The 26,357-nt window shown below is 40.0% G+C and overlaps 1 protein-coding gene and 1 long non-coding RNA gene across 4 annotated transcripts in view; one reads left to right on the top strand and one right to left on the bottom strand.

Moving 5' to 3' along the window:
- Positions 1-13,208: 13,208 nt before the first annotated feature.
- Positions 13,209-18,130, top strand: GAPT (GRB2 binding adaptor protein, transmembrane). Its single transcript, XM_032850175.1, has 2 exons — positions 13,209-13,230; positions 16,200-18,130. Exon 2 carries the CDS (start codon positions 16,211-16,213, stop codon positions 17,069-17,071), a length of 861 nt encoding a protein of 286 aa, XP_032706066.1. The 5' UTR covers positions 13,209-13,230; positions 16,200-16,210; the 3' UTR covers positions 17,072-18,130.
- Positions 16,394-26,357, bottom strand: part of LOC116862786 — a 42,923-nt gene continuing 32,959 nt past the window's right edge. For 2 of the 3 annotated variants that reach the window (XR_004381705.1, XR_004381704.1), the window contains 2 exons: positions 18,172-18,528; positions 16,394-16,468 (listed from right to left, as the gene is read on the bottom strand). This is a non-coding gene — a long non-coding RNA (uncharacterized LOC116862786). Of the gene's footprint in view, positions 16,469-18,171; positions 20,135-26,357 lie in introns of those variants that run through there. The other variant, XR_004381703.1, reaches the window with a different exon arrangement.

Raw genomic sequence — 26,357 nt, 5'->3', positions numbered from 1 at the left:
TTTGTATACAGTGTGTGTTATGGGCTGAGCTATGTCCACCCAAAATTCATATATTGAAGTCCTAACCCTCAGTCTCTCAGACTGTGAAGGTACTTGGAGACACGGTCATGAAAGAGGTTAACTAAGGTTAAAGGGGGCATCTGGGTGAAACCCTAATCGGTCTAATTTCCATCCTTATTACAGGAAATTTGGGCATACGAGGGGACCCCAGGGATGCCTGAGGAGTGCACAGGGGAACGACCACGTGAAGACACAGCCAGAAGGCAGCCATCTGCAACCCATGAGGGAGGTCTCAAGAGAATCCAGGCCTGCCCACACCTTGACCTTGGTCTTCCAGACTCCAGAACCGTGAGAAAAATTTCTGTCCTTTAAACCACCCGGTCCATGGTAATTTGCTAGAGCAGCAAATGGAAAACTCATCCAGTGGGAGATGGGGATTTTACTTTGTTTTGACATGGAAAAATCATTGGTTCCAATTCTGTTTACTGAACAGTCCCTCCTTTCCTCACTGATCTGTCATGACTCTTTGGTCCTATATCAAAGTGCCACATCATATGGGCCAATTTGTAGACACTTTATTCTATTTCTCCCACTGATCAGTCTATCCCTGTGACAGGGCTGTGTTTTCTTACTTGCTACAGCTTCATTGTAAGTCCTGACAGCTGGTAGGGAAAGGCCTCCCACCTTCTTCTTTAAAGGGACTTTGCTATTTTTGACCACTTACACTTTCCTATGAAGTTTAGAATCAGCTTGCCAGGTGTCACTAGAAATCACACTGGGATTTTAACTGTATCTGCATTTAAAGCCAAAGAACTACAGAGTAATGATATTTTGTAATTAAAGAATGATCTCCAAGGGAAAGTACTTCCTTTTCAGATCCGCGGATGGCATGGACTGCAATCCTGGTTCTGTCCACGTGGTGGCACCACAAACCGAAAAATCTGATTTTCGCCCCGGGCCAGAGGCTCTCAGAACACACATTCAATGTTCACCTTATTTAGTAAATACCAGAACGGTTTGGAGGGTAGACCTGAATTTCATATGGAATATCCCACAGTCCATCGAGTGCGGAAATACATTTGGCAAAAATACAGACAAGAGTATAAGGTAACTAAAGACTTGAAATAGTAATGAAAAATACCCTGACAATCTGTGCTTCACAGTCCTTTTCTCTCAGAAGGCCATAAACAAATGAAAAAGTTCACTATCCACCAATAAAAGAAGGGTGTAGTGTAAAAATGCTCTTGGAAGTTCAGGTGGTCTTTTCTAACCAGCATGCCTGAGGCAGGGTAGTGAACAGGTCTGCATCCATCTGGGGAGCAGAGGTCACCCCCAGGGTTATTAAAGGGGAGGATTATGTAAATCTTCATTTCTACCCCCATCCCCACCCCCACCCCCCTATCAGCCCTGATCATCTTGGGAGTGAAGTCTACTTTCACTTAGGAGAAACATGCCTGTGCTTGCCCTCAGCTGTTCAAAGAATCAAAAAGCCTTTCCCTTTCTACTCAGTAATGCCAGTGAAGCCTCCTTCCTCCCTTAGGCTGGAAGTGTTTGACACAGAATGTCTCTGAAAACGCTTGTTTCATCCATGCCGTGGATACCTCAACTTGGTAGTGGGCTGGAGGAAACCCTTTTTGTAAGTACCTTCCAGGGGTTCATCTAACCCAGTAATGTCACTAGCATTGGCATTTAGTATCAAAAAATAGTTCAGCACATCTCGTTAACTGGGACAAAAAGATGTGTCTCCCGCTCAGTAACATACCTTGGTCTCCTAACAGACACATGGAACCGTTCACTAAACCCCAGTTTCCTCGTCTGTAAAGTGGGAACAGCAGTATTTCCCAGTCAGAATCGTTGCAGGATGACAGAGGCATTTCAGAAACCTATACACGGTGCCTTGTACCTTAGCGCTCAAGAAATGTTACACTGTTGGCACTAGAGCAGGATGAAAAGGTGTTCCTGGGTCAGCCAAGATGAAGAGTAGAATCTGGGACTGGAACTGAGCCATGTTGTGGCTCATTGGCCTCTGATCCTCCCTTCATGGTACCAATGCCCCTGCAGGGGAGGAGGCCTTAGCATTCCCTCCCCCAGCACCAGGGCAGCCAGGTGACTTCCTGGGCCTTTAAAGGACGCATTGTGCATAACCCCTTCCAAATAAGAAGCGAGAGATGACTTCAACGGTAAGCCATAATTAGCGCCAGGAGCGCTTTTAACACAACTTCCTACAGTATTATTCATGAGAGCCAAGGTAGGAAAACAGCCTGTGCCCCTCAACAGATGAATAAAGAAATCATGGTTTGTGTATACAATAGAATATTCCTCAGCCTTAAGAAGGAAGAAAGTCCTCCCATTTGAGACTACAGTGATAAAGAGGGTATGATGCTAATGAAATCAGAGAAAAGACAAGTACTGCATGGTGTCACTCAGGTGGAGTCTAGCAACAAGTCTAACTCATGGAAACAGTAAAATCACTGTTTTCAGGGACAGGGGTGGGGCGGGGGAATTGGAGCTAAGTTGTGAAATGGTACTAACTTTCAGTTACAAGATGAATAAGATCCAAAGTCCTAACGTGTAGTATGGTGACTCTAGCTGACAATAGTGTATGACTGAAATTTGCTAGGAGAGTAAATCTTAAAAGAGTTGTTTCCAAAAAAGAGTGACTATCTGAGGTGATGGATTTGTTCCTCAATTTTAAATATGTTTTAATTTGTCAGTTATATCTCAGTAGAGCTTAAAAAAATGTAGAAAACAATGTCATCAGCAAATGCTCTTGTTGATATAATACCATAATGCAAGGATGGGTTTATCGTATTTATGTGGGGTGTAGCTCAGTGGTTTCTGAGTTTGTTGTATCAGTCCAGATTGGCTTATAGAGATATCTTACACAGGAGACAAATGCTTCAGGCAGTCTGCCCAAAGCTGAGCAGACCAGCTAGAATGGTCACTCATCTCACCTGCTCAGGTTTTGCTGTCCCTGAGTGTGATGGTTTCTTGTGGTCTGTTTCAGAAAAGTCTTGTTAAAACAATGAAAGTAATCTCTTGACATGTATACAAGAATGGGTACAAGAAAGCAAAACACACACACACACACACACACACACACACACACACATATTGCCAAACCAAGTATATGTCAGTTGTCTCTAGGGTTTTTGTTCCTCAGCCTTTGCTCCTAGAGCCTATCAGCCCTTTACCTCTGACTGTTTCTATTTTTCTACTTGTGATACAGATGTGAAAGAGAAGCAAAGCCAGGCACTAGGTCAAGTGATAAGTACAGACTCTACTCAGTCATATACTGTTGAGTAGGAAAAGGAGTTCAGTGTGAAATGAATTCAACTTGGATTTATACAAGGTGGCTAGGTGTTTTAAGGAGAGACGGGGAGTGCAGGGCAGGGAGTGGTAAGTGCAGGCTTGTAGAGTCAGAAAAGTGAGAACTTAGAAAAAGCAGGGAGATTTGAGGGGGTTGGTCTATGTGAAACCCATCTGCTTTTGTTAACTGGCCTTCACTGAAGTAAGGTTCTTACCTTCTTACAGACACTAGGAGACAGGCTCTGTCTTCAGGCATTGGCTGGAACAGATACTAATTTGGGGGGCCAGCAGTGAGTTTTCTCAGGCAGGTACTTTGCTGGGGAGAAGGGAGTGTGAGGGGCAGACTTGAGCTGCTGGAGGGGCAGACTTGAGTTCCTTGAAACTATGTTAGTATTTGTTCAAGTATTTATAGACCAAGTTTGAGGCTTAGTTGGGAAAGACTCAGAGGAGCCTGGCTGTGGTTTGAACATGAATAGGATCTTTGTCACGTTAATACTAGTGTTACTAACAGAAAAGGTAATTCCACTACCTTCTTCTACCAGTAGGACAAAGTTGGTACTTCTTGGTAGCTTACTGACAATAATTTGACTTTAGAGCTGCCTCAGGATCTCCTCAGAATTTGGGAGACAACTGGAGAAATATCTCTCTTGTCCTGAAGGAACTGTTTGTCTTATTTCTGTCCTTTTTCCTCTAAATAATCTTCAAGAACATAAATGGTCAGTTGTGTTTCTCCTGCCTAGCATCCATCTCCTTTCTCCTAGTCAGAACACCATGATAGCCTCTGGTAAACCATGAATTAGTCTGCAGAGAGAAATGGTTAGCCTAGCCCTAGGAGAAGGGAAGCGTGAGACCCCGACCCAGCCCATCAGAACAGCACACAACTCTGGCCAAATAGTTCTTCCAAGAGTTGGCTTGAAACCTGGCTCAGGCCAGTGGTTAATTCTGAGACTTGTGGAAATGTTGAGAAGGATTCACTCTTGCCAGTCTCCTGCCAGCTGTAAGTACAGTAAGGCTAGAGCTGAGGGCAATTCCACCGGGCATGGGGCCTAGAGAAGAGCAAGCCATCCAGGACAAGGAGAGACCAAAACACCAGTGGTATTTTTTAAGCTACAACATCCTGCCACTTTGCATTTGTTTTCTTTTGCTTTGTTTGAGTTTGTCTTGAAGTATTGCAGATATTAAAGAAAGTGTGAAAAATATATAATGAGTATCCATGTACTCACTGGGAAGTTTGTGATAAAAAAAGATTATTAAAAAAATTAAGCTCCTGGGCTTCTCAGTCACATAAGTCAAAAAATCTGTTTTGTGTAAGCCAGTTTGAGTTATGGCTGTGTCCTGGCCACAGAGGAGTCCCAGTACACATCCAATAAAGCCTGTCCCAAGATCGGCTAAAAGCATAGTGCAAAAATAAAAATAATAAATTAAATAAATAAATACACAGCAGATCAGTCACAGTTTTAGTTGCAAGTGATGGATCCTATTGAATCTTTTCTTTCTTTCTTTCTCTCTTTCTTTTTTTCTTAACTAAAATTGTGGATTTTTAGAGAAGTTTTAGGTTCACAGCAAAATTGAGGGGAAGGTTCTGAGATTTCCCATAGACTCCACATATGCAGGTCCTCCCCCATAATCCCACCAGAGTGGGACACTTGTCACCTTGATGAGCCTACACTGACACATCATAGTCCCCCCAAAGTCTGTAGTCTATGCTGCAGCTCCCTCTTGGTGTTGTACATTCTGTGACTCTAGACAAATGTATAACATCCTCTATCTATCCTTTTGGTATCATGCAGAGTATTTTTACTTCCCTAGAAGTCCTCTGTGCTCTGCTCATTCCTAGCTTCCCCCTTTCCACAACCCCAGATCATTTTACTGTCTTCATAGTTTTGCCTTTTCCAGATGTCATATACTAGGAATCCCATAGTATGTAGCCTTTTCAGCTGGCTTCTCCTGACTAATTAGCGTGCATTTTAGGTTCCTTCATCTAGTACTAGGGCTTGATAGCTTATTTCTTATTAGCACTGAGTAAGATTTTGTCGTCTGGGGATATCACAGTTTATCCTTTCAGTTACTGCAGGACATCTTGGTTGCTTCCAAGTTTTGGAAATTATGAATAAAGCTGCTTGTGCAGGTTTTGTGTGGACAGAAGTTTTTAGTTGTTTTGGGTAAATAACAAGGAACATGATTGCTGGATCATATGATAAGAGTATGTTTAGTTTTATAAGAAACTCAAGAGATTTTGTACTCTTTTTTTTTAAAGATTTTATTTATTTATTTGACAAACAGAGATCACAAGTAGGCAGAGAGCCAGACAGAGAGGGGAGGGGGAAGCAGGCTCCCCACTGAGCAGAGAGCCTGATGCAGGGCTTGATCCCAGGACCCCAATATCATGGCATGAGCCGAAGGCAGAGGCTTAACCCACTGAATGCCCCTGAAGGCCCATTTTACTCTCATAGAAGTGTTCCTGTTTGACCTACCCCTGAAAACCATACTTAGAAGCAGAAAACATGAAGCACCCTCAGCTTTGACCTTCTCTCCCCTGGACATCCATGTCTGGTCCATGCTAGAGCCCTACCAGCTGCCTAACAATGGTCTCTATGCTTTCATGGCACTTTTTAGACCCATCTCACTGACACTCCCACCCACCAGGAGGGGTCTTGTCTGCAGTCAGGGATGCTGGGGCAGGCTTTGGTCCCGTGGCTCAGTGCAGCGCTTCTTCTTCTGAGAACGTCATTTAATAGTGGTGGTCCTGCCATGTCTCCAGTCGCTGAGTGTGTGCTTGCTCTCCAGTTTCCAAAACTAGAGATAGATACATGAGTGGCAAAACTATTAAAAAAAAAAAAAAAAAGCTCAAGGACTGATTAACAGAAAAACGTGGATCATTGTTATTCTGGAGACGAGAGGATAGTGTCACAGAGTAGGGCAAATTGGGGCTTCCAAAGTAGTGGTGACTTTTAGTTTCTCTAATGCATTGGTGTTTTTTTAATTATTATGCTCTAAATATTATATATATATATATACATATATTTGTGGGTATAAACATAAATATATATGTGTAAACATTCATACGTTTATGTGTAAATATGGTATACAAATATATATACACATATACATATACATGATTTATTAAACCTGATATATGTTTATATTTAAGACCAAAAAACTGTGTTTTAGTTCAAAGATTATTCTCTCAGAATGATCCCTACTGCTTTCATTTATTTTCTCAGAAAATGCAACAGGCACTGTTAGAGATAGAGCAGTGAATAAGAAAGACATGGTCTCTGTTCTTATGTCATTACATACAAGAATAAACTAATATATGTATGTAAGTATCAGTACTATAGGCTTTGATGAAAATAAATGGGGTAGTAGGAGAGGCATTGAGAGCGAATGGAGGTGTGAAAGGGGGTGGGAGGCAGTGTAGGTATTGATTTTAGAGTGGGATGGTCAAAGAAGGCATCCCTGAGGAGGAGACATTTAAGAGGAAGCTTGAAGGAGGGATGTGCAGGGCATCTGGGAGAATACAACTGAGTTACTAGGAGGAACTAATGCAGGGCCTACAGGCAGGGAGGAACTAGAAGTGTTGGAGGATTAGAAAGAAAGCAGTTGTGTTTGGGCTTGAGGGAGGGAGGGAGGAGGCTGGAGGGCACAACAAGGCACATGGGGTAGACCATGAAAAGCCTTCTTAACCGTCTTACCATAAGGGTTGGCGCTTAACTCCCAGACTATAGGGAATCGCTTAAGGATCTCACTCAAGAGGCTGATGTATGGGATTTATATTTGGAAAATATCACTCTGTCAGCCTTTTAAGATATAGTAGTACTGTTGAATGACCAGGTTAGGATGAAGAAGGCCAGTAAGTTGCTCAGGCAAGAGATGATGAGCCCTGGAATAAAGGCATGTCCTTGCATATAAAGAACAGTGGGTAAACTTTATTTAGAATAAATAGCCCATCAGAGCTAAAGATCAGATCATTTTTGTCATTCTCCGTAATAGTAACAAGGTTCACCATGCCCAGGCCCTTTCATGAGCATGTCACTTTCCTATGAAATGTACAGAAAAAAGATTTTTAGTCATGGGCTTCCTGGTCTTACACCTCAGTCTCATTCTTATACCTTCTCCAGTACTTTCTAAGAACCCCTGTACTTCGCTAGAACCAAAGCAAAAGCTCTCCCCCAGTCATCAGACTTACTGCCACTAGCAGGGCCACACCGCTATGAAGCCCAGGTCAAATATTCAGAAATAGATAGGGATTCAACTGTATACCATTTGGAATAAGGCAGATTTTAATCTGGGACTTCTCAGAAATTTGGTTACATAATTAAAAAATAATAGCGGGGCACCTGGGTGGCTCAGTCGGCTAAGCGTCTGCCTTCGGCTTGGGTCATGGTCCCAGGGTCCCGAGATCAAGCCCCACATTGGACTCTCTGTTCAGTGGGAAGTCTGCTTCTCCTTCTGCCTGTCACTTTGCCTACTTGTGCTCTCTCTCTCTCTCTCTCTGTCAAAGAAATAAATAAAATCTTAAAAGAAAAGAAAAAGAAAGAAAGAAAGAAAGTAAGTAAGTCAGAGAGCACTTCATAGTCCTGCAGAGGTGAAAAGCATCAGCTCTAGATTCCAGGCACACAGTCTGAGTTTGAAAACAGAATCTGGCACAGACCATACGATGGCAGGCAGGTTGTTCGTGCCTCGAGGCCTGTTTCCTCACCTCCAAATTAGTGTGTAAAACCCATCTTTATGCTTGTTATGAGAATTCAAAAAGAAAACCTGCAGAAGTGGTCTGAGGGGCAGTGGGATGTATGCTTGAGTGTGCAATTAGCATGAACTATCTTAGCCAGATTCCTCAGGAGCTTTTAATAACATGTATTTCTCTGATGAACTTTGAACATTTTGGAGAACTTTTTACCTTTTCTTGCAACATTATCTCTTGAGTTCCATTTTTTTTTTAAATTTTTTTCGGTGTTCCAGAATTCATTGTTTATGCACCACACCCAGTGCTCCATGCAACATGTGCCCTCCTTAGTACCCACCACCAGGCTTACCGATCCCCCTCCCCCTCCCCAGGTGCCTCAAGGTCATTCAGTAGAGCCCTAGTATATTAGTTCAGGAAAGGCCTGCCCTCAATACTGGCTTGCTGGGGACTTTTAAATACCTGAGGAACTTTCAAAAACTACTAAGGTTTTAGTTAGTTACACCCTCAGATATTTTGCTTTAACTCCTGTGGCCTGGAACCCCAGCATCAGTATTTTGAAAAGCTCCTGAGGAGATTTTAGCGAATGGCTAGAGATAAGAACTGATGATCTATTCAAATCCATTTTTCAAATAAGGAAATTGAGACTCTCTGTGGTAGAATGACTGGCCCAAGCTAGTTCATAGTGTCAGCAATGGGGTAGACTGTGAAGACAAAAAGGAGATAGTCATAAAATTTTGGTAAATTAACCAATAAAAGGAACATATTATGACGAGAGATATGTTTCCTAAGAGAAAAAAGAACAGCATGACTTTAGCCTGTTCTCTTGCAAACATGTGTATAAGTAAGCACAGGAAATTTTTTGTAGAGAAATGGGTGTGGCTGGAGCATCACTGGGTTTATTTGAGGCCATCAACCCCTTTTGCCCCACACCCTTCAGCTGTTACTTTCTGGGTGAATGTTCAGTGGTCATCTGAAGCTGAATTGGCATCTGAGGTCTATTTCTTGCAGAGGGAAAAAAGGGGACCTGCTTATCAGGGCCCTTTTAGACAGGTGCCTAGCTCCACCCACTCCCATAGTATTTGTTTATTGTTTTATTCACCTCCTAGTACTCCTCGTAGGAATAGAGTTATATAAGACAGCATCCCAGTTGGGGGGGGCAAGTAGGGGCAAGTAGCGGGAGTGAATCTAAAGTATTTACTGTTCTCTGCTTTCCATAATTTCTCACTCAGCATCAGTGTAGAACAGAAATCATTCGGGGTCTTAATGCAAAGGATTTTTTTTCAATTGCCTTGTGTAATTTATCTTTAATTTTTATTTAAATTCAGTTAATTAACATATAGTATATTCTTAGTTTTAGAGGTAGGGTTCAGTGATTCATCAGTCTTATATAGCACATATTATTCATTACATCATACCTTCCTTCCTTAATGTCCATCGCCCAGTTACCACATCCCCCAACCCCTTGACTCCAGCAGCCCTCAGTTGGTTTCCTATGATTAAGAGTCTCTTATGGTTTGTCTCTATCTCTGATTTCATCTTGTTTTATTTTTCCCTCCCTTCCCTTATGATCCTCTGTTTTGTTTCTTAAATTCCACATATGAGTGAGATCATATGATAATTGTCTTTCTCTGATGGACTTATTTCACTTAGCATAATACCCTCCAGTTCCATCCACGTCCTTGCAAATGGCAAGACTTTTCATTTTATTCATGAAGATGAAAAAAGATTTTCAAATTTTTTCATGTTGAATGATTGCTCAAGTTCCCTAGTGTCCATTTATTTTCATCTGAAGGAATAAAAGAGGAAAACACTGGGGGAGGAGGGAGTGTTGAAGCAAACTTCAAGTCATGTTATCTGATCTGTGTAGCAATTAGGAAAGACTTATGATGAAAAGAGGGAGTGACACTAAAAAGAGAAGTGTATATTGCATATGAAAAGTAGTTTCAAAAACCCTCTTCTGAATGCGACAACTACTTATATTGTTCATATGTACTTAGTAGGATTTGAAGAGAGGTCAGGAATCACCCAATCCATTGTTTTCCTATGAATGAAGAAAGCAAGACCAAGAAGTTGTATTATTTGCCCAAGATGCTAGAATTATTTCTTTTAGGTAAAATTGCTTTACACCTATATAATTTTAGGTTGAACATGATTTTCCAGTCCCACATCTTTAAGTAAGACAAGGTGTGCCAGTGAAAGACCATGTTCATAAGCTCAGAAAGTAGAAATTCCCTACTTTGTGCTGAAGCTCAAGATTCATTAATAACTCCCCTCTTTCTTACCACCAGCCTTGCCAATGCCCAGACTTAAGAAACTAGATAAACGTAGAATTCATGCAGCTCAAAGTCTGCCTATTGTTTCTCCATCCAAATTAGAAGACCAGTTTGCCAAAGAAGGTGGTCATATGAAACAGTTAAAAAAAAAATCTTGGGGTGCCTGGGTGACTCAATAGTTTAAGCCTCTGCCTTTGGCTCGGGTTGTGTTCTCAGGGTCCTGGGATCAAGCCCCACATCGGGCTCTCTGCTCAGCAGGGAGCCTGCTTCCCCACCACCCACCGTGCCTGCCTCTCTGCCTACTTGTGATCTCTCTTTCTCTCTGTGTGTCAAATAAATAAATAAAATATTAAAAAATTTAAAAAAATCTCTATCTCAACTTTTCATAATTTTCATTTCATTTCTTTAAATATTTATTTATTTATTTTTTAGAGAGAGGTCCTCCAGATGTGTGGGGGTAGAAGGGGGCTAGAGGGAGAGGGAGAGAGAGAATCTCAAGCAGACTCTGTGCTAAGCACAGAGCCTGATGTGGGGCTCAATCTCATGACTCCGAAATCATGACCCAAGCTGAAATCAAGAGTTGGATGCTTAACCAACTGAGCTGTGCAGGTGCCCTAACTTTGCCTTACTTTTAAAAGAACTGTCTTTTTATTCATTCCCAATTTATTTTAATTAAGACAACCTACATATAGTGCACAATTCTTAAAGGGAGAGCTTAATGAATGGTTATGCATAACCACCACAAAGATCAAGATACAGAACATTTCTGGCATCCAGGAGGGATCCCTCATGCACCTTCCACTCTGTAGTAATCCCTGTATTTCTAAACTCTACCATCACGTGTTCATAAACAACCTTTCCGTGATTTAAGAATGGAACCTTACAGTTTGTACTCTTTTGTCCATAGCTTTTTAAAGTCTATATTATGTTTGTGAGATCTGTCTATGTTGTTGAAATGTATCAGTATTTCAGATTTCTTATTGCTGTATGTGGTGTCCAGCTGAATGGATTTATCATGTTCTATTCACCGTTGAATTGTTGAGGGAACTTTCAAATGTTTCTAGAGCTTTGAGAAATTCTGAATTAAAGCAGTTATAAACAGAAGTGGTCTTCATATACCTAGGAGTGAAACTCTTGAGCCTTTTTGTTTTTCTTTCATTATCATTTTTTTTTGTTTTGTTTTTTGTTTGTTTGTTTGTTTGTTTTTAAGCCCTGGACCATAGTCTAACATTTCGAAGTTGCCCAGTGAACCGTAAACAGTGCTCTTCTCTGTAGGCATGACACGTTTTCCAAGGGGGTAGATTTTGCAGCTTAGAATGGAATAGCAGTAGGGTACTATCTTTTATGGTTCATTCCTCGCAGCACTTCATAACCTCCTTCGTTCTGGGGTTTTGCCTGGAACCCTTCTATTCTGCGTTGATTAACTCCTTTTTATTCCATGAGGCTTATTATTAGCCCAGGTCTTGTGTTCCCTGACCATTCTCAACTGGATGCCTCTTTTCCTTATTCCGACTGTCCTCTGTGTATAACTCTTGTCTTTCTTAGCCCTTCCCTCCTTGATCTGAAACGATCTGTGTGTACAGCAGCCTTCCAGTAGGCTTGAGGTGCGGCAAGGGAGTTTGTTCGTTATTGCATCCCCATTACTCAGCACAATGCCTGGCAGAATATCCATGCCCAACCCTACTGACAGTCTTGTTCTTCTGATGTCTGGTTGGTGTTTCAGTAATGAAATATTGTCTTTTCATTCATTGACTTAAAGAAAATCCCCTGGGGTTGAAAAGTTCCAATACAGTTTAAAAGGCAAACTTTCCATTGCTTTATGAGCTCATCTTTTTTTTTTTTAAGATTTTATTTATTTATTTGACAGACAGAGATCACAAGCAAGCGGAGAGGCAGGAAGAGAGAGAGGAGGAAGCAGGCTCCCTGCTGAGCAGAGAGCCCGATGCGGGGCTCAATCCCAGGACCCCGAGATCATGACCCGAGCCGAAGGCAACGGCTTAACCCACTGAGCCACCCAGGCGACCCTGATCTCATCTTTTTAAATTCAGCCTTTTCTGTTCTTTTTTTAACTCTGTGGAGTTGGTCTCTGAGCAAGGCTGTTAAATAAGGGTTTTATGCTGGAAACCTCTCAATCACCCAAGTGAGACAACCAAGTGAAGTGGTTTAGCACACAGGTGCTGGGGGCACACTGCCAGACCGCACTGGGCAGGGATTATGTTACCCTTCTGCTTCCATTTACTCCCCTATAAAATCAGATGAATCGCAGCCCTCTCCCACTGGTTGTTGTCAGGATTTACCAAGTAGTACACAAAGTGTTTAGAAGACCTAGCGAATGCCCACAATATGCTGGCCTCTGTTATTAAACAAAGTGAAACCATTTTCCTTTCTACCTACTAGAAGATCACAGAAACGTCACACGTCAAGTTGAATCTACTTTGGGAGATTGCTGTTTTACCAGTGTAAAGGAATATTAACACTTTCTGAACCAAAATTTGGACACTAGCTTGTCAAGTGGAAACATAACCTGTGGCACTGAGACACAGTATTTTAAATGAAGACTATTTTAAACAATCCTATAAGCAAACAAATAAACAAGACCTCCATGTAATTACATTTCAAAATCTTTCTTCTTAAAAAATTTTAAGTGCAAATGAAATGACTTTTATTGATTCTGAAGTGAGGACTGCAAATATTATGCAAATAAAGAAGCATCTGGGCTCCAGGTATCATTCTCTGATGTAGCTGAAGAATTATTGACAAGGATAAAGGGCTGGACTTCCTTTTTCAAAAACTCATGCCATTTATCTTAATTCTGGTACATCTGATAAGAACTTCCTCTGCAATCAGGAAACTTTGCAAGTATGAAATAATCTGAAGGAGGGGGTAAAGAAGAAGAACACTAAAAAGAGGAACACTAAAGCAGATTTAACCAAAAGAGTAGTTTGGCTCAGCAGTCTCAAGGTAAGTGAGAACCTGATTTAAGGCATGTGGCTGATGAAAAACTATAAGGAACAAATTCATTTTAAATAATGACTTTATGTTACCATAGTTTTTAGGTGGCCTTCGGTGACAATAATGAATTTACAAACTGAGGGTGATGTTAATCTGTCTCTACCAGTGTATATGCTTACCATTAAAATTAGGCTTTGCTATTGTCTTGTTTCCAAATGGGCAGTATTCTGCCTTTGAAGATTCCAGAAGTCTATCAATCATTTGTGATTTTAAGACAAATAAGAATAATTGTTAGGTAGCGTGTTGGAACTGTTTTCCAAAACAGGAACAGCCTTCTTGCATATTGGGCAAAATGAGACTAATTGGGGTGTTAAGCCAGCTTTGAGAGGCTCTTGTTTAACATATGGTTTCCATTCTAGTAGGTCTTTCCATTTTGCCTCTCAGATGTTTTCCTATTAAGTTGTTTTAGAGCATAAAAAGGATGTATTCTCTTTTAAGAAGTCTTCTTGTATTTATCTCAGTAAACACTTCTTTGACAGTTTTCCTATTTGGAATATTCTGGATTGTCTACATAGCACAACATAGATGGTAAAAATAAATTATCATCTCAGAAATGGTGAGGGCAATTTATTACCCAATGTTCAGCAATAGTCAGCATTCCCCATTTTGTTGCAAGCTTAGAATTTTAAAAAGGTGATTAATTTTAATCTATATTTGAAATTCAGTTCAAATATGCTACCAAATTTTTACTTAAATGAGTAATCACTTATACCATAAATTATCTTCCTACAATCAGTTCTTATCTGTTTTAGAAAGGAAATGAGATCCTAAAGGTTAAAGTCATTTGCCAAATATTTGCCTTTGGACATAGAATTGTATCTGGTCTTTATAAAGGAGGGAACCTAGAAAAGTTCCAAAGATGTCTAGATCTAGGATGTCTGTCCATACAGTTTTATCAAATCAATTTTATAGAAGTTAACTGCATTTCATATGTAATTCGGTGTTTTGTGTGAAATGCCAAACTGAAAATTTTCACGTTGATGTAGTCCAACCTTGAACAAATTTAGGAAAGTTTACTTTCAGGTGTGAACACTCACTAAAATCAGGACTCAGCTTTGTAGGGTTACTTTTTCCCTGTTTATTGTTGCCACTGTTATCCTAATGCTGTTTGCTCCATTTACTAACAAATATTTAAGAAAGTAGCTCTTCTTTGTCTTGTACTGGTTTTGGTAATATAAAAATAAGTAAGAGCTCCATCCCTCTAGAAGCTCAGAGCAAATCAAGCTATAAAAGTTTAGCAATAGATGTTCTTTATAGCCATTTATAGAACTTTGGTTAAGAATAGTATTTTGGGGCAAATTTTACTTGACTCTTGGATTCAGTCGCTTCTTAGTTATTCAAGAAGTTAAATTCTTTAATCCTCTCCTTACTCTTCTCTAAAATAGGCATTACAGTAGTATCTAATTCATATGGCATCTGTAGGATAAATGAGATAATCCATGTAAAAGTTTTTAGAAGGTGATCCAAAATAAGCTCTTAACTAAATATTATCAATGGTGACATTCAATAGATGATGATAATCATCCCACAAGCACTGTTAACAATATTGGATGACTATAGTTAACAACACCGTATTGTGTATTTGAAGGATGCTAAGAGAGTAGATCTTAAAAAGTATTATGAGAAGAAAAAAGTTATACTATGTGAGGTGATGGTCATTAGCTAAATTTAGTATGGCCATCATTTCACAATATGTATCATGTTGTATTTCACATATGTATTCATATGTCAAATTATGCTATATACCTTGAACTGATACAATATTATGTATCAATTATATATCTCAATAAAACTAGAAACAGCAACAATAGTGAAAATGGTATTAGATGTAACTGTTTCTGTGTCTAGGCTGAAAACATATAGTAATAATGTTTTGTTGATAAAATCATAATACAACACTCAGTCTGGTTGAACACTTTTCATTTCTTATCTCTTTGCCATTTTAAAGCCTTGGCAGAAAACGTTATGAAAATATCTTAATTGAAAAGTTGTTTCCTGCAAGTTGTGAGAACACTAGTTATAGAAAGCCTTTCAAATTTTGTTTTAGATATTTTGTGGTAGGTCAAAGAGCTCTTTTCTTCTTTTAAGTATGAACTATATCCTTTAGGGGTGCATGGGTGGCTCAGTTGCTTAAGCGTCTGCCTTTAGCTCAGGTCATGACCCCAGGGTCCTAGGAATGAGCTTTGCATCAGGCTCCCTGCTCAGTGGGGAGTCTGCTTCTCCCTCTTCCCCTCACCCCCACTTGTTGTCTCTCTCACTATCTATCTCTCTCTCAAATAAATAAAATCTTAAAACCGAACAAAACACCTATACCCTTTAGAAGACGTATCTTAAGTTTTAAATGACTTAAGCAATTAGATGCTGAGATTTGGAGTCATTTGTTTCTTGACTCCCTTATTTAATAAAATGTCAACTGAATTTCTTTCCTGCACTAGGTACTGTGCTATTCTCTAGGAATATACAGTGAAAAGACCTGATCCCTGCCCACCATTTAACCAGGTGGGAAGGCACACAATTTGCTGTAACTTAAGCTGTCATGCTATAATAGAGAATGGCCTCATTTATAGGGGAATACAGAGGAAGGAGTGATTAAGGAAAAGGCCTCACAGAGAAGGTGATAAATAATGGAAATTATTGCGCAGGTATAATCCTCTCCCTTTCTCTTATTGCATTCAAATCATTGTCTTTCACTTGAAAATTATTAACATTATTGTCAAAATCCATGTTGAAATCTAATAAAACTACTCAGGCTTGAGCAGGTAGAAGTTCTTTTTCTCTTCTCACCACAGCTAGTACTATATTCTCTTTTGAGTCAGGAACTCACTAAATGACAGTGCTTAATATACTGGCAGATATTGACAGATTTTTTTATTATGCTATGTAATAAATATGCAATTAATTTGTGTTTTAATTTATAGGAGGTGTATGGATGGCAGATCGTCCAACCTTCTCTTTCTTGAGTTGTCTGCTCTGCCATTATCTTCCACTCATTTTTGCTTTGTCTTGTGATTCATTGATAGAAAGTGAAGTGAAGTCAATTAAAATCCCCCCCGACACAGTGCAATTATACATTGGGGACTGTAGTGCAAAAAGCATCACATACAACGAGAAGGATCGTCCAAGGCTACGTTTATTCAATCTCTCCTCTGATTGTATCAGGACTTTGCCAAATGATGTTCTTCCACATCTGAAAAAGAAATGTCAAAAAGAGCTTCCAGGATTATTTTTAAATTCCACCCTAAGAGGAATTACATTTGTCTGCACCTGTGAATTCATTAAGGGCTCCCCCATACCACGAAACAACAGTGCTTGTGCAGAAATGTTAAAAAGCTGTGGAAATACACCAGTGGCCACTTCTATAGGAATTTCCCTTCTTTTCCTCTTGTTAATCTGTGGAATTGGTTGTGTTTGGTGCTGGAAACATGGTAACCCAGTGCATTTTCCCTTACCAAGGGTCTTGCAAAGGAGAAGCAGCAGGAGAAAAGACAATACTAAAACACTCTCAAGTCTCCTCACTATCAGCTCAAGGCATAAAATCTCAGTTCAGAACCAGCACTGCAGATCTTCTGGAAGAGGGACTAACACGCATAGCAGCTATGAAAATGTGGAAAGTGGTGATCCCAAACATAAAGAGGTAACTGATAAAGAACTGTATGAGAACACTTGGCAGACCAACTTTGAGGAGCATATCTATGGAAATGAGATGTCACCTCAATATTATAACTTCCAGAAACCCAGTACTTCTGAAGACCCTCAAGATGAAGACATATATATTCTTCCAGATTCATGATAACTTTTGGGAAAATACTGGGTTTAGTTATCAGAGGATATTCACTGGGACTTTTAATTTACGGATATCATTGTTAATCATGTTCTTTGGATGAAACTCAATGATCTTTCATCTCTCTCCATCCTCTGAACCTTCGGTGAATTGCTGCAGGTTAAATTCTCTTCACTAACTTTTCCCTAGATTAATTCTGTGTTATGTTATATTGATTCTTCCTTCTAAATGTTACATGTTCCCTTTCTCTCTAATTTCTATCTCCACCATCTCTTTCCGGCTCAAGATTGTGTCAGTCTTCTAACTCGTCTTTCTGGCTCCAGATTCTCCCTATTTAGTCAGTTCCCGTGACACTGCCAAATTTACCTTCAGAAAATATTCCCAGTGCCACACCACTCCTTCGCTTAAAACTTCTTAATGGCTCCTCTTTGCAAAAGACATACTGCTTATAATTCTAACTCCAGAACTTGCTATTTGCCACAGTTGGTTCGAGTTCACTTTTTCAGTGACTTCTAGTAATTTCTCACTTCTCTGCTTTCATCAGAAACATCTGAAAACCTGCCAGACTCATCCATCTTCCGGGACTTTGCTTGTCTGCCCCCTTTCAAGCCTGCCTCAGGTGGCAGCTTCTTCCACAAGTCTTCTGAGTTATTCCAAACCGACCTTTATATTTTCCTTTTCTCATCTCCTGTGGATTTTGCTGCCTGTTTAATTCTCTGGGCATTTAAACATGTGAATGCTTTCTATGGCATTTTATGATTTAATGTCATATGAGAATGTCTTAAATTCCTTGCTAAGTAACAAGGAAGCGCCTCATCTTCATATTTAACTCAACTGCCTAGACCATCATATGAGGCATTTGGTATTATTCAGTTGACAAAGAATTAAATTGTACACTTTGCTCACTAGTTTTGAGAAAAATCCAATAAATCCATCCACTAAAGAAATATTTTTGGAGTACCTTCTATGTACTTATACTCTGCACATGGTGGGAGTAAAACAGTAAAAAGAAAGGCATAGGTCCTGAACACGTATTGTCTAGCAAGGGAGAAAGGACAATTTAAAAAAAAAAAACTGTGCTTCTTCTTAAGCTATGTATCATATCTTACCCCTGAACTCAGCCTTTTATATGCTGCTCCGAATCCTTCAGGCTGAGGCTCTGCAAACACCACATTTTTCCTTTGCCAAGTGTGTCCATATTAGGCTCTATTCATAGGAAGCAGTGTGGAAGATGGGTAGATGAGAGGAACCCAAAAGGACTTGCTCTTCCTCACTCTCCTTGTTGCCCCAGTGGGTACCATTGCCATGCATTTTACCCCAGCATCACCAGTTGTTTGCAGTTCCGAGTTTTTTCCAGCATTCCCAGAAACAGCTTGATTGCACCCTGTCAGAGGTGCCAGTACCACCCAGGTAACACCCTCTCCTTGGAATCTGAGAAGCAGCTCCGCAGAGCCTCCTCCAAGCGCCTGAGGTAGAGATGGAGACAAATGGGACCGTCAGAGCTCCAGATCCCAGCCCCAGGTGTGGGGGCCATCTCCTGCTCTCACTGTCTCTGTAGTCCTCTTTCATCTTCTCAGTCAAATAAGACCTTTTTGTTAATTCTCTGTATTAAATTCTAAATAATTTTAATAGGATGGTCAAACAAGGCCTCTCTGAGGACACACTTAAGCTGGGCCTTGAGGGTAAAAGGAGTTAACCATGCAAATTTGAGATGAGTAGGGATGGTACCAGCATGTGAAAAGCTTCCCCATTTGATCTGGCCTGGGGAAGCTGCAGTGCTAGGAAAGCCATTGAGAGTGTGGCCCTAGTCTTTGGAGGAATGGCCACAGGACTTAATGATGGACTCACTCTGTGTGTTTGATAGGGTAGGGTTAGGATCGAGGGGTTGTGGGAAACAGAGAAATCTAAAAGACCCATCTTATTTCTAGCTGGAGCATCAGGGGCAATTATAAAGCATTTCAATGAGATGAGAAAGACAGAGACGAAACAGTTTTGGAGGCTGTGTCAGGAATGACTTGGGCTGCCACTAACAGAAAATGAGACTACATTGGTTTAGACAAGTACACCTTCATTTATTTCAAATAACGTGGACACTGAAGTGAGGCATTTAAGGGCTAGTGAACTAGGCTAATGGTACCATCAGAGATGCATGTTCTTTCTGTGTTTCCTCTCTGCCATCCTTGGTGCTGTAACTTTCAGCCTCATTTGTATTACCTCATGATCACCAAGTAATTGTGGAACCTGCAAGCCTTGTATATGTGTTCTGATCCTCAAGAAGGATGAAAGGAAAAGACAATATCAGGAGATAATCTATTTATATGTCATGGGTCAGAATTGAGTTATACGGATCCATGGAAACCACCAGGTATTGGAGTGGATGGGAAATTGAATTGTGACCTTTGATGGCCTCATAGGAAAGGAGACAAGGGAAAAGGAAGTTATAAATAGAAGTTAGGTCAGTCAACCTACTACCAAAGGGGCAAAATCAATTTTGGACATGTTTATTCTGACATGCCCTGAGACTTAAGTGGAAATATCCAGTTTGCAGTGGTAGATACACATTTGGATTCTGGAGGAGAGCTCCTAGCTGGATATGTACTATTGAGATCGTAAGCATGTAGGTGGTATTTATAGGAGTAGAGATTTATGGGATCACATGGAGCAAAGAGTAGAGAACCAAGAGAAGAAGAGAGGAATCCAGGAGTCCCCCCTCAGATTGCAATATTTCAGTGGTAGATCAGTGAGGAGAATCTAGCAAAGGAGCCTGAGAAAGAATGGCTAGTGGGGAGTGCCATGAATTCTTATGATCTCTGAGAATGGTGGTTGATATTGTGAAACAAATGATATATTGACACATACATTATAGTTCACTTTCTAGAGGTAGGATGAATATTTGATACTTGTTTATTCTCTTTGGCCAGAAAAGCTAGTAAAAGTCTGTGTAGAGGAAGTATTTAGTCTATGATCTTTTACCCAGTTTCCATCCTGACTTCTTTTTTGAATGAATTCTAAGTTTTTTATCAGTTGAAATCTCTTCCTAGTTTCCTTACTAGCAGTTCTTTTTTTTTTTTTAAGATTTTATTTATTTATTTGACAGAGAGGAGAGAGATAACAAGTGGGCAGAGAGGCAGACAGAGAGGGGAGAAAGCAGGCTCCCTGCTGAGCAGAGCCCGATGCGGGGCTCCATGTGGGACCTGATGTGGGGCTCGATGTGGGGCTCAATCCCAGAACCCTGAGACCATGACCTGAGCCGAAGGCAGAGGCTTAACCCACTGAGCCATGCAGGTGTCCCTTCTTACTAGCAGTTCTTGATGGAGGTGGGCAAAGAGGAATAAAACAGGTTGTCATTCACCTTCTCTTTTTACTGTGCATACTCTCCATTCTTCGTCGTCCCTCCGGTTTTGATTCCCTCTTCTCTTCTTTCTCTCATGTCCCATTCCTCCCTCACTTCTTCACATCACCCACCCCAACTTTCCCTCCTTCTCCTCTCTCTTCCTCTCTGTCTCCTTCAAATTTTTATCTGCTTCTTGCATCCTTTATTCCAATATTTCTCTGCCTTCTTAAAAATCCCAAAAGCAAAAATGTCCTTGAGAGGTAAAGATAATAAAATCTGTCTGCATCTACTGAGAGTAGCAGCTTGTGTTATATTATTAGCAAAAGTGACCACTTGTACCACAATTAAAAGAGGAAGGAGGTCAGGGATGCAGGAAAGGAGACAGGAACATCAAATATGAGTGTAGCTTTGCTTTGTACTCTGGAGATGTAAGCATCTTCATATCCTATGACTTACAGCTAATATCTGTAAGACTCCATGGCCAACATTGAGCACCTGGCTTCTTCGGCTTGCTGCAGCCTTCAGCTTGAAACATTTCTCTTCACATAGTTGATGAGTTTTCATCAATGATGGGCAAGCTATTGAACAATATTAAAATGATATTTTGACTTTTGTTTTATTTTTGCTGCTTGGTGAACAATAAAATATGTCAGAGAATCAACTTGGCTACTTTTGTTACTGTTAAGACATGAGGATAACTGCTTTTATTTCTGGAGGTCTAAGAGTCATTGACCATAGTTAGGGTATTATGTACTAGATTATAATCATCATCTGCTTTCTCTGCCCTGGAGTTAAGAATAAGAAGCTTCCAGGTAGAAGGAGGCTCCTTAAAGACATCAGAAGACTGTTGTTTGGATTTGAAGGGTATTATTTGAGGAGGCTAAGCTCTACTGTCTAAAGAAGTGAGTGGAATATGGTCATCTAATCGAATGTTGGCATCAGAGTGATGCTCACCTCATAGAATTCTCTGGAAGAGTTTGTACAGAATTGGTATTTCTTCCCTAAGAGTTTTCTTTGGAGAGGCTCTATGAGCCTGAAATTTTCTTTGTGAGAAGATTCAAAAATACAAATTCAATTTCTTTGATTGAGATAGGAATATTAAGTTATCTATTCTTAAATGAACTCAGGTAGTTGATATTTCAGGAAATGTGTCCATTTTTTTCTAAGTTTTTGAATTTATTAAATTATTTATAACATCCCCGTATTATATTTCTAATATCTGTATGTAATGGTATCATCTCCTCATTCTTGATATTGGTAATTTGTGTTTTCTATTTTCAAGTGGTTTTACTGATTTTCTTTATTGTTCATAAGTATTCTATTTCCTTGACTGCTGCTATTAATTATATTTTTTATGTTTAATTAGCTTTAATTAGCTCCTCTCTTTCTAGTTTCTTAAAGTGGAAGCTGATGTCATTGGTTTGAGTCCTTCTTTGTTTGTGTAGATGTTTAGGGCTATACATTTTTCTGTAAGTACTACTTTAACTGTGTCTTATACATTTTGACTTGTTTTTATTTCTATTTAGTACAAAATAGTTTTTAACTTCCCTTTTTATTATTGTGAACTTTGGGTTATTTAGGAGCTTGTTATTTAACTTACAAATGTTTATTTTCCAAGTATTTTTCTTATTGATTTATAATTTAAATTCATAGTAGTCAGAGAACATATCTTATATGATTTGAATTCTTTTAGATTTAAAATTTATTCTGTGGATTAAAATAGGGTTTATCTGGGTAACTGTTTCATGTGAACTTGAAAAGAATGTATCATGCTATAAATGTCATTTAGTTCCAATTATTTCAAGGTGGTTGACAGTATGGTTCAAGTCCTTTATATTTTTTTTAATTGAAATGCAATTTACATACCACAGATTTTACCTTTTTAAAGCATATGATTTAGTGGGTTTTAGTATGTTATCAAAGTTGTACAAATATCATCACTAATTCCAGAACATTTTCATCATCCCTAAAAGAAGTTCCCTGGTTAGTCACTCCCCATTTTCCTTTCTTTCATTTCCTGATGTCTTCATTCAGTCTGCTGTTAACAAAAAGTATAGATTAAACACACATTTATTTCTCCCAGGTCTAGAGTTGGGGAAGTCCCAAGATCAAGGTGTCAGTAGATTCAGTGTCTGGTGAGAGTCTGGTGAGAGAATTTTCTGGTTTTTAGATCACCATGTTCTCATTGTGCTCTCACATGGTGGCAGGTGGAGGGAGCTCTCTGAGATCTCTTTTATAAGGGCACTAATCGTGTTTATGACCTAATCACCTCCCCAAGTCCCACTTCCAAATACCATCACATTAGGTATTAGGTTTGACATATGAATTGCCGGGACACAAATATTCTGTCCTAACAGCTGGCAACCACTACTCTACTTTCTGTCTCTATAGATTTGACTATTCTGGATATTTTGTATAAATAGAATCATATAATATGTGTCCTTTATGACTGACTTCTTTCACTTAGCATAGCATTTTAACACATGTCATTATTTCATCCCTTTTTATGGTTGAATAATCCTACATTGTATGAATATATTACATTCTATGTATCCAGTCTTCAACTGATGGGCATTTGAGTCAATTCCTCTGTGTTCTTGCTGATTTTTTTTCTGTCGACTTGTCCTATTACTAAGAGAAGACAGTTGAATATTCTGACTATAGTTATGGATTTTGCCTGTTTCTCCTTACAATTTTGCCTTTTTTTTTAAAGGTTTTGTCTTATGTATCTTAAAGTTCTGTTATTAGATGAAGAAACATTAAGTATCTTTGTGTCCTCTTGACTATTTGATCCCTTTATCTTTATCAAATCACAGTCTTTATTCTTGGCAATAGTCTTTACTCTGAAATATCCTTTGTCTGCTATTAGGATAGCCATTTCAACTTTCTTTTAATTAGTGGTAACATGGGATATCTTTCCCATCCATTTGCTTTGCCTATCTGTGTTTTTACATTGATAGGGCATTTCTTGTATGCAGCATGTAGTTAGGTCTTGCTTTCTTATCCAGTCTGACAATCTCTGCTTTCATTTGGGGTAGTTATACCACTTACATTTAATGTTATTATTAATATAGCTTTTTTATTATAATTCTTATTTTTATTAACATATATTGTACCATTAGCCCCAGGGGTACATGTCTGTGAATCGCCAGGTTTACACACTTCACAGCACTCACCATAGCACATACTTTCCTCAATGTCCCCACCACCCTCTCCCTAACCCCCCCCCCCCCCCGGCAACCCTCATTTTGTTTTGTGAGATTAAGAGTCTCTTATGGTTTTTCTCCCTCCTGATCCCATCTTGTTTCATTTATACTTTTCCTACCCCCAAAACCCCCCACATCGCCTCTCAACTTCACTGTATCAGGGAGATCATATGGTCATTGTCTTTCTCTGATTGACTTATTTTGCTAAGCATAATACCCTCTAGTTCTGTCCACGTCATTGCAAATGGCAAGATTTCATCCCTTTTGATGGCTGCATAGTATTCCATTGTATGTATGTGTGTGTGTGTATATATATATATACACACACACACCACCTCTTCTTTATCCATTCATCTGTTCATGGACATCTCGGTTCTTTCCAGAGTTTGGCTATTGTGGACATTGCTGCAATAAACATTCAGGTGCACATGCCCCTTCAGATCACAACATTTCTATCTTTAGGGTAAATACCCAGTAGTGCAATTGCTGGATCGTAGGGTAGCTCTACTTTCAACTTTTTGAGGAACCTCCATGCTGTTTTCCAGAGTGGCTGCACCAGCTTGCATTCCCACCAACAGTGTAGGAGGGTTCCCCTTTCTCCGCATCCTCGCCAGTATCTGTCATTCCCTGACTTGTTAATTTTAGCCGTTCTGACTGGTGTGAGGTGGTATCTCATTGTGGTTTTGATTTGTATTTCTCTGATGCCAAGTGATGTGGAGCACGTTTTCATGTATCTCTTGGCCATCTGGCTGTCTTATTTGCAGAAATGTCTGTTCATGTCCTCTGCCCATTTCTTGATTGGATTATTTGTTCTTTGGGTGTTGAGTTTGGTAAGTTCTTTCTAGATTTTGGATACTAATCCTTTATCTGATATGTCGTTTCCAAAAGCTTCTCCCATTCTGCCAGTTGTCTTTTGGTTTTGTTGACTGTTTCCTTTGCTATGCAAAAGCTTTCAATCTTGATGAAGTCCCAATACTTCATTTTTGCCCTTGCTTCCCTTGCCTTTGGTGATATCTCTAGGAAGAAGTTTCTGTGGCTGAGGTCGAAGAGGTTGCTGCCTGTGTTCTTCTCAAGGATTTTGATGGATTCCTTCCTCACATTGAGGTCCTTCATCCATTTTGAGTCTCTTTTTGTGTGTGGAGTAAGGAAATGGTCCAGTTTCATTTTTCTGCATGTGGCTGTCCAGTTTTCCAAACACCATTTGTTGTAGGAGGAGTCAAGATGGTGGAGAAGTAGCAGGCTGAGACTACTTCAGGTTACGGGAGATCAGCTAGATAGCTTATCTAAAGATTGCAAACACCTACAAATCCAACAGGAGACCGAAGAGAAGAAGAACAGCAATTCTAGAAACAGAAAATCAACCACTTTCTGAAAGGGACGGGAAGATAGACCCCGGGGGGAGGGGCCGGCTCCCGGCAAGCGGCGGAGCAACGGAGCACGAAATCAGGACTTTTAAAAGTCTGTTCCGCTGAGGGACATCACTCCAGAGGCTTAACTGGGGTGAAGCCCACGCGGGGCCAGTGTGGCCTCAGGTCCCGCAGGGTCACAGAAGGATCGGGGTGTCTTGAGTGTCGCAGAGCTTGCAGGTATTAGAACAGGGAAGCCAGCTACAGAGACAGAGCCGAGGAGTGAGCTCTAAGCTCGGGGTTACCTTGAACCGGTCGCAGGCTTGGTCAGCTCGGAGCGCAGCCAGAGGCCAGGGTGATGGGAGTAATTGGGCACTGTTCTCTGAGGGCACACTGAGGAGTGGGGCCCTGGGCTCTCGGCTCCTCCGGCCGGAGACTGGGAGGCCGCCATCTTCATTCCTGTCCTCTGGAACTCTACAGAAAGCGCTCAGGGAACAAAAGCTCCCAAAAGCAAACCCGAGCGGATTACTCAGCCCGGCCCCTGGTAAGGGCGGTGCAAATCCGCCTGGGGCAAAGACACTTGAGAATCACTACAACAGGCCCCTCCCCCAGAAGATCAACAAGAAACCCAGCCAGGACCAAGTTCACTTACGAGGAGTGCAGTTTCAATACCAAAGAGAACAGCGGAATTCCAGAGGAGGAGAAAGCAAAGCATGGAACTCATGGCTTTCTCCCCATGATTCTTTAGCATTGCAGTTAATTTAATTTTTTTTCTATTTCAATTTTTTTTCTCTTCTTCTGCTAAATTTTTTTAACTTTTACCCTTTTCTTTTTTAACGTTTTTTTAACTAGTTTATCTAATATGTATACATTTTTTTTTCCTTTTTATATTTTTTCTTATTGGTTTTCTTTTTTTAATTGTTTCTTTTCTTTTTCTTTTTTTCTTTCTGAACTTTTTTATCCCTTTTCTCCCACCTCACGATTTGGGATCTCTTCTGATTTGGCTAAAGCATATTTTCCTGGGGTTGTTGCCAAACTTTTAGTATTTTACTAGCTCCTTCATATACTCTTATCTGGACAAAATGACAAGGCGGAAAAATTCACCACAAAAAAAAAGAACAAGAGGCAGTACCAAAGGCTAGGGACCTAATCAATACAAACACTGGTAATATGTCAGATCTAGAGTTCAGAATGATGATTCTCAGGGTTCTAGCTGGGCTCAAAAAAGGCATGGAAGATATTAGAGAAACCCTCTTGGGAGATATAAAAGCCCTTTCTGGAGAAATAAAAGAACTAAAATCTAACCAAGTTGAAATCAAAAAAGCTATTAATGAGGTGCAATCAAAAATGGAGGCTCTCACTGCTAGGATAAATGAGGCAGAAGAAAGAATTAGCGATATAGAAGACCA

The sequence above is a fragment of the Lontra canadensis genome, unplaced genomic scaffold (assembly GCF_010015895.1).
Source record: "Lontra canadensis isolate GAN:19392208 unplaced genomic scaffold, GSC_riverotter_1.0 scaffold4, whole genome shotgun sequence".
In the NCBI taxonomy this organism is placed as follows: domain Eukaryota; kingdom Metazoa; phylum Chordata; class Mammalia; order Carnivora; family Mustelidae; genus Lontra; species Lontra canadensis.
Note: the sequence above shows the minus strand (reverse complement) of the source record. Positions and strands in the feature narration are given on the sequence as shown.